The 6474-nt window shown below is 42.0% G+C and overlaps 1 protein-coding gene and 3 non-coding genes across 5 annotated transcripts; all 4 read left to right on the top strand.

Moving 5' to 3' along the window:
- Window positions 1–299: 299 nt before the first annotated feature.
- LOC128941442 (small nucleolar RNA SNORD58) lies at window positions 300–368 on the top strand. The gene has a single exon (XR_008483557.1). It is a non-coding gene; the product is annotated as a small nucleolar RNA SNORD58 (small nucleolar RNA).
- A 113-nt stretch (window positions 369–481) lies between these two features.
- On the top strand, window positions 482–3736 carry LOC128941422 (60S ribosomal protein L17-like). Of its 2 annotated transcripts, none has more exons than XM_054283178.1 (6): window positions 482–528; window positions 588–651; window positions 1786–1920; window positions 2331–2429; window positions 3062–3253; window positions 3689–3736. In XM_054283178.1, exons 1-6 carry the CDS (start codon window positions 482–484, stop codon window positions 3734–3736), a joined length of 585 nt encoding a protein of 194 aa, XP_054139153.1. The 2 variants fall into 2 exon arrangements, with proteins under 2 accessions (XP_054139153.1, XP_054139154.1); XM_054283179.1 differs by having other exon boundaries at window positions 482–521; window positions 611–651.
- On the top strand, window positions 2773–2842 carry LOC128941440 (small nucleolar RNA SNORD58). The gene has a single exon (XR_008483555.1). It is a non-coding gene; the product is annotated as a small nucleolar RNA SNORD58 (small nucleolar RNA).
- Window positions 3339–3410, top strand: LOC128941441 (small nucleolar RNA SNORD58). The gene has a single exon (XR_008483556.1). It is a non-coding gene; the product is annotated as a small nucleolar RNA SNORD58 (small nucleolar RNA).
- Window positions 3737–6474: the final 2738 nt, after the last annotated feature.

Raw genomic sequence — 6474 nt, forward strand, 5'->3', positions numbered from 1 at the left:
GCGAGAGCAGGCGGCTCTAGATGCTCGCGACGCCACCTACATTTCCTCTTCCCTACCGCTGTCTGGAGGTGAGGACTTAGGGCCGTTAGTGAGCCGTCTTAATCCGCCTCCATCCTGCTCAGGGCGCCCTGGAGAGGCGATGAGGGGGTGAGGTCTTGAAGTCTCGGTCTGCCTCAATATATTTGACCCTTGTTATTTGCAGGGCTGGCGCGGGGGAGGACGGGTAGGGGTTGGAGATAGTGAGCTTGGGGGTAGCTGTCTGGTGTGAGGTGGAAACAGGCCCTAGGGAGAGGCTATGGCAGTAGTGATGACTTTTTTAGGACACCTTTGGATTAAATTGTGATATGACAGTGTAATTCCTGAGCAGCTCCTGTAGTTAGTTATCGGCAGTAAGGTAAACAATCCAGGTTCTGCTTATCAGTGTTAGAAGCTTTGTTATGGGGGGGTTTAATTGCTTGTTTTTTGCAGCTGAGATCCAAAAATGGTGCGCTACTCTCTGGATCCAGACAATCCCACGAAATGTGAGTTGTTTTCATGAATATTCGAGTAGAACTTGACCAAAGCAATTGAGATTTTAAATCTTGAAGTTCATCTTTTTTTTCTTCTGCAGCATGCAAATCACGGGGATCCAACCTGCGAGTGCATTTCAAGGTAGGCAGTGTGTGCATAGTAAGAAATGCAATTTCATTTGGTTTTGGTTTGGTTTTGTTATATTTTGTTGGGCATTTTTTGGAGGAAGTGCCTCCTATTCTGTGTCATTACATGGTTACTTTAGGGTGGTGTAGTGTAGGTTATGGCCTGTATTTGCTTTACCTGCTTGTAATGGTTTTCATCCACAGGATCAAAAATAAGATAACATGTCCGAAAGAGTTTTCCCTCTAATACAGATAATAAAATACACTAGGAAAGCAGTTACAGTGAATTTACCAGGAGGAATGGGGCTAGAGTGAGATGTGACATTTGTTTCATTTGTCTTACTCTGCCTTTCTGGTTGTTTGGAAGGAACATTGGATTCACCTGCTTATGCTGCTGCTCAAGAAGTATGGCAGGGGAGGCATGCGATGTTTGGCATGAGGGCATAGGTCCCTCTGGAAAAAGTTTAGGTGTGGCAGTAAATCCAGGACACGTTTGAGCTAACCATGAAACCAAGCCTGAGCATATGCTTTTCTGCTCCATAGTGGTACATAATTCATGTGAAAAGATATTTCAGTTGTCTTGATTTGCTTTTTTACTATGATCAGGTAGGCTTATAGTTACTCTCTGACCTGCATTTAATGTCTTAAGCACTAATACTTTACCTTTAATTTTTCTTTCGTTTCTCCCCTTTATAATTCACTTACAGAGATATTTAGATTGTTTCTATCTTGTGTTCTCATCACTTCCTCTGAGGTGCCATATCTGACATTTTAGTAGGAATTCATCCTTCAGGCTCCTGCTTCTTTGGATTAGTGACCAAGGAGGAGCTATGAAAAGTATAACTACTCAAATTTTTTTGTTGGTTGGAAAGATCTAGGCATTAGGTAAAAAACAATCAAGATGTGTTAGAGCTGCAAATTCAGTAATGGCAGTCACACCAAGGGTTAGAAAAGTAGGTATCAAAAAAAAAAAGTCTTCTTAATTATTCTTCATTCTTAATTTAGGCGTGGAGCTTTTGTATGTGTGTGAGTGCTTCCTTTAAATTGAGTTTGTAGCAAAAATAATAGGATCCAGGACAGAGGAGTGGTTTTGCTCACATTGTAACTTGTACAGATGTGTTAACAACTTCACTGTACTCTATATTGCTAGAACACTCGAGAAACTGCCCAGGCCATCAAGGGCATGCACATCCGCAAGGCCACCAAGTACTTAAAGGACATCACCTTGAAGAAGCAATGTGTTCCCTTCCAGCGCTACAACGGGGGAGTTGGTAGATGCGCCCAGGTGAGGCTCAAGATAAAAATGTGAGAAGGATGCTGTGTCTGGTTAAGAGGAAAAGATGAATTTGAGATGGTATGGAGAATAGTGTGTCACTGTTGATTATAACTTTGTATTAAAATACAGAATCATAGGATGTTTTGGGTTGGAAGGGACCTTAAAGATCATCTAATTCCAGCCCCCCTGCCATGGGCAGGGGCACCTTCCACTAGACCAGGTTGCTCAAGAGGGAGAAAAGAGTTGCTTTTAATTCCAGTACAGCATTGCATCTACTTGCAGTGTCAAGTAATTGATCAAATTTAATTGTTTTGGTATGCAATCTTTATAGAAGGGGATGTAATGGCAAGTTAATGGTGCCTGAAGGGTAAATTTTATTGTACTGGGACAAAAAGGGATGAATTGTTGTCTTCTTCCAGGCCAAGCAGTGGGGCTGGACGCAGGGACGCTGGCCCAAGAAGAGTGCAGAGTTCTTGCTGCACATGCTCAAAAATGCAGAGAGCAATGCTGAGCTCAAGGTAGGCTGTGTCAGTACTAGTGAATGCAAAGTGTTCATGTTGTGCTGTGTGTCAGCACTCCTGAACTGGGTGTCTCTGACATGGAAAGCCAGGTAATGCCTGCTTTGTCAATGAAACTGAATTGTATCAAGGTGTTGGTATACTCTTTGTTTGAATTAGGCTGTGTGCGTTTTTCAAGTTAAAATGGGAGTAATAATTTTTCACTGGGAGATAGTTTGCATGTGGTTATCAACTGTTTAAGTGGTGTTTAAGTCTCCTAAAAACTACAAAACAAAGCAAAACGTGAACTCTTGGTCAGTTTGTATCTTTGTAATATACTTAGTGCTTAATTTAGTAATTTTGATGGCAGTGGTGACTGTCTTAGGACACCTTTGGAGTAACTGTGAAATAATAATTGTCTCTTTCTGAGCCACTGGCATAATTTTAAATAAATTGTGATGTGTAGAGGGGAGGTCTCTGTTTTTCTGACTTTGGAGCTTGCTCAGTTCTGTGACACTGCAGAATTCAGGTGTTTTATTTGCCAGCAGTGGTATGTGTCTGGGGAGGGGGCATGATTATTCAGAATTTTGCTGTGGAGACTATTTATTTGAAGATAAAAAACAAGTCACAAGTTCTATTCCTCTCCCTGCTAGGGTCTTGATGTGGATTCTCTGGTCATTGAGCACATCCAGGTCAACAAGGCTCCCAAAATGCGCCGACGCACCTACAGAGCACATGGTAGGATCAACCCCTACATGAGCTCCCCCTGCCATATCGAGATGATCCTCACTGAGAAGGAGCAGATCGTTCCCAAGCCAGAGGAGGAAGTTGCTCAAAAGAAAAAGGTAGAGCATCATACCCTTAAGTCCTCTTTAATGTCAGCAGCAGGAGAGCTGAGTGTTCATACTTGGCATTTTTCAGGCAGAAGGGTTGCTGCGATGACTATCTTAGAACACCTTTGGAATACCTATGAAAAAACCTACTAAGTTCTTTTTGAGCAACCTCGATATTTATTGTGAACACCACATGGATAACTGCAGAAAATGATTTTCAGGGGTTTATATAGTACAGGGAGTTTGTTCTTCCCTTCCTCAGTCCATGTGTGTGAAACTGGGATGTGCCGCAATAAAATTTAAATTGCGAGCCTGTAAGCAATGTAGTACTTGTAGGGAGAACAGTTCTCAGTACCTTCAAAAGATAACTGTAAATTTATTTGTAACATGTTTTGAGAAGGTGTTTTCTCATTTTGCCATTTTCTCATTTCTGTGTTTGTTTTTCAGATATCCCAGAAGAAGCTGAAGAAGCAAAAGCTAATGGCCCGGGATTAAATCTGCTCTGCCAGATGTACATAAATAAAATGAGAAAGTTTAGATTTATCCTGTGTGTTTCTCTGTTTTGGCTTCAGAAGGGTGCTGCTGTGGGACAGCCACAGGCAGCTGAGCACAGTAGTCGGGATGCTTGTTGTTGCAACGCTGGGGATGTTGTTGACTTACCGCTATTATTCATATATAAAGCGAGATAATTTGGAACACACGCAGGCATTCACTTTTCTTGCCCCACTGTCCTGGCGCGTTCGGGGCGCCTGATGGTGGCTGCAGCCGGAACGCGGTTGCTAGCGGCTACCGCCGGGCGCTAATGCGGCTCCTGGGGGCGGGGCGTCGGCCACGTGACGCGAACGCCGCCTTCTCCTATTGGCCGCGAGTGAGTCGGAAGCGTGGGATTACTTCCGGTGTGGTAGAGGAAGCTGTGAGTGTTGGTAGAAGCGCTGGATTGGTGCCGACGGAGGTGAGTGTGGGGCGACCTCCCCCAGGGTCCTTTCGTGATCTGCCGTTTCTCTATCTCGGCTGGGGTCTGCCCTTCTATGGGCCCAGAGCGGCTCCGTTAACCGGGAGCGGACGAACCCCGAAATGTGATAGCCTATGTTAAGGTGTGGAGCTCTTCGGTTTCAACACGTGTTTGAGTGGAACTTCACCGATTCGGAAAAATATTTGTGCTCCCGGCTTTAATTCAGCGGGAGAGGGAAACGCCACCGCAGGGGATTTTTTTGTTTTTGTGTTTTTTTTTTTTTGTTTTTTTGGTTTTTTTGTGCGTTTTTGGTTTTTTTCTTGCTAATCAAGGAACAGAGCATCACCGAATCACAAATGAAACTTGTAAACGGTATTTCACTCCATTAGGACAGGTGTTATACTTCCAATGGCTTGCTTTTACATCTGGCAGAGGTACGACTTATTTTTTGGTCTGAAATCTTCACAGAAACTGGCTGCAGAGACACGTACAGCTGGCTCAGAAGGCCAGCCTGGGGTGTTCCCTCCAGCCACGTTCTTTAGCTGGTGGACAAATTCACAAGATATTGCTGTAAATTTTGTATCTAGGAAGTTCTGGCAGAGAAAGTGTCTGAATTATCTTTTTGAATCGTTTTAAAGGATTAACTCATTTGTGTTCTTTTGACTGACGATTTCTCTCTGACTTCATAAAGTAGATCCTGTAAAACTATATTTGAAGCAGCCAAAGCTACACTCTGAAGTAGTCAACTGAAAATTGATATTTTGTTCTTCCACAGGGCTAAAAATCTTTAGGAAAGCTCAAAAAAAAGTTAAACTGATCCCAGATGAAGTGTGCACATCTGTCTTCATTCTCCATCTTGGAAAGCTTTTGTTTTGAATTCAGATAGCAGCCTAGAAAGGTGGAATGTAAAGGGCAGAGTTGCTGCTGTGCAGCAGAGTGTATATATTGCTCAGCAGTGATATATATAATACAATACAATATATATTGCTCATCAGCACTGAGAGGGACAGCTCTAATCCTACTTAACTGCTTCCTCTCCCAGTTGAACTTTTCTGCTCCTGTGCTTTGGTTTTCCCCTTTTTTTCATCACAGACTTTAGGCTCCTGTTTTTGAAGAGTTCCTCCTGGTTTGGGGAGAGAGGGAAGGATTAATTTTCTAATCATTTGTCCAGTTGTATGGGATTGGTGTTGGATCAAGTGATTCCTCTTGCACAGGAGGAAGTAACCCATATTTTGCTTCTCTCAAATCTTGACTGGGATTCTCTTCCCCTCCCACTGACTTGCCCTTCAGTGATAGTCAGCCATTGGGTAGATTGGAGTCCTGCTGTCTAATTTCACCTTAAATAAAAAGGGAATATGAAAAGCAAACCTTTTGGAGCCACTGTTATAATATAGTAAGAACCGGGCTAATATCTGCAGCTTGCTGCTTAAACTGTTTTTGTGTGGTTTAAGCAAAAACCTTTATTTTCTGAATTTGTTTTTCAGAGTTGCAGCTGTAGAACTGATGAATTAATAGCAAGCTCTTTTTTTGTTAAAATATCAAGAATGTTTTCCTTGTTGAGAACTTTATAAAATTGAAACACACAGCATTTTTGAAACATTAACAGCTAGTCTATAATTTAAGAATCTTTTATGTTTGGATATCAACTAAAATCTTTCTTCATTTTTTAAAGACACTTTTTTTAGCTCATGGCATACAAACAGTCATCCTAAGTTATTTTGGTTTTTTTCCTCACCAGCTTTGTCACAGAACAAGAGGAAGCTATGGTGTGTATTCCTTGCATTGTCATTCTGGTCCTCCTCTGGGTCTACAAGAAATTCCTGGAACCCTATATCTATCCCATTATTGCACCTTTAATTAAGCATGTGTGGCCCAAGAAAGCTGTGCAAGAAACAATAGCCACAAAACAAGGTCAAGGAGGCAGCAGTGGAAATCCACAGGCACCTTCAGCCACGAAAAGAGATCAGGAAGATGAATCTGGTATTTATAAAGTAAGATTAATGCATTTAGCTAACCAGGGAAACTGCAGATAAAGTACCCAGCCATAGTTAAGTGGGAGCACAGCAAAAGAGTAAATTGTTGCATGTTTTTAGACATTTTTGTGGCTATTTTCTTATGAAAGGGAGTTGCTGGTACTGAGCCAACTAGAAATATTTACTTCAAGACAGCTTCTGGTAGGTCTTGGAAAGATAGGAATTGCACCTGTTTTCTGAAACAGCTTAGTTAATTTTTTTTAATGACTGGCTGTTCTTTCAGAGAATAAAAAAGAGAAGAAAAAAGT

This window comes from Melozone crissalis, unplaced genomic scaffold (assembly GCF_028551555.1).
Source record: "Melozone crissalis strain CALT ecotype California unplaced genomic scaffold, PUWL_Pcris_2 ptg000035l_1, whole genome shotgun sequence".
NCBI lineage: Eukaryota > Metazoa > Chordata > Aves > Passeriformes > Passerellidae > Melozone > Melozone crissalis.

Bases quoted from the DNA above. Each gene is read 5' to 3' on its own strand.
- LOC128941422 (XM_054283178.1), top strand. From the start codon at position 482: ATGGTGCGCTACTCTCTGGATCCAGACAATCCCACGAAATGTGAGTT. The intron at 1,921-2,330 runs GTGAGGCTCAAG...GTCTTCTTCCAG, and splicing joins GAGTTGGTAGATGCGCCCAG to GCCAAGCAGTGGGGCTGGAC. The intron at 3,254-3,688 runs GTAGAGCATCAT...TTTGTTTTTCAG, and splicing joins AAGTTGCTCAAAAGAAAAAG to ATATCCCAGAAGAAGCTGAA.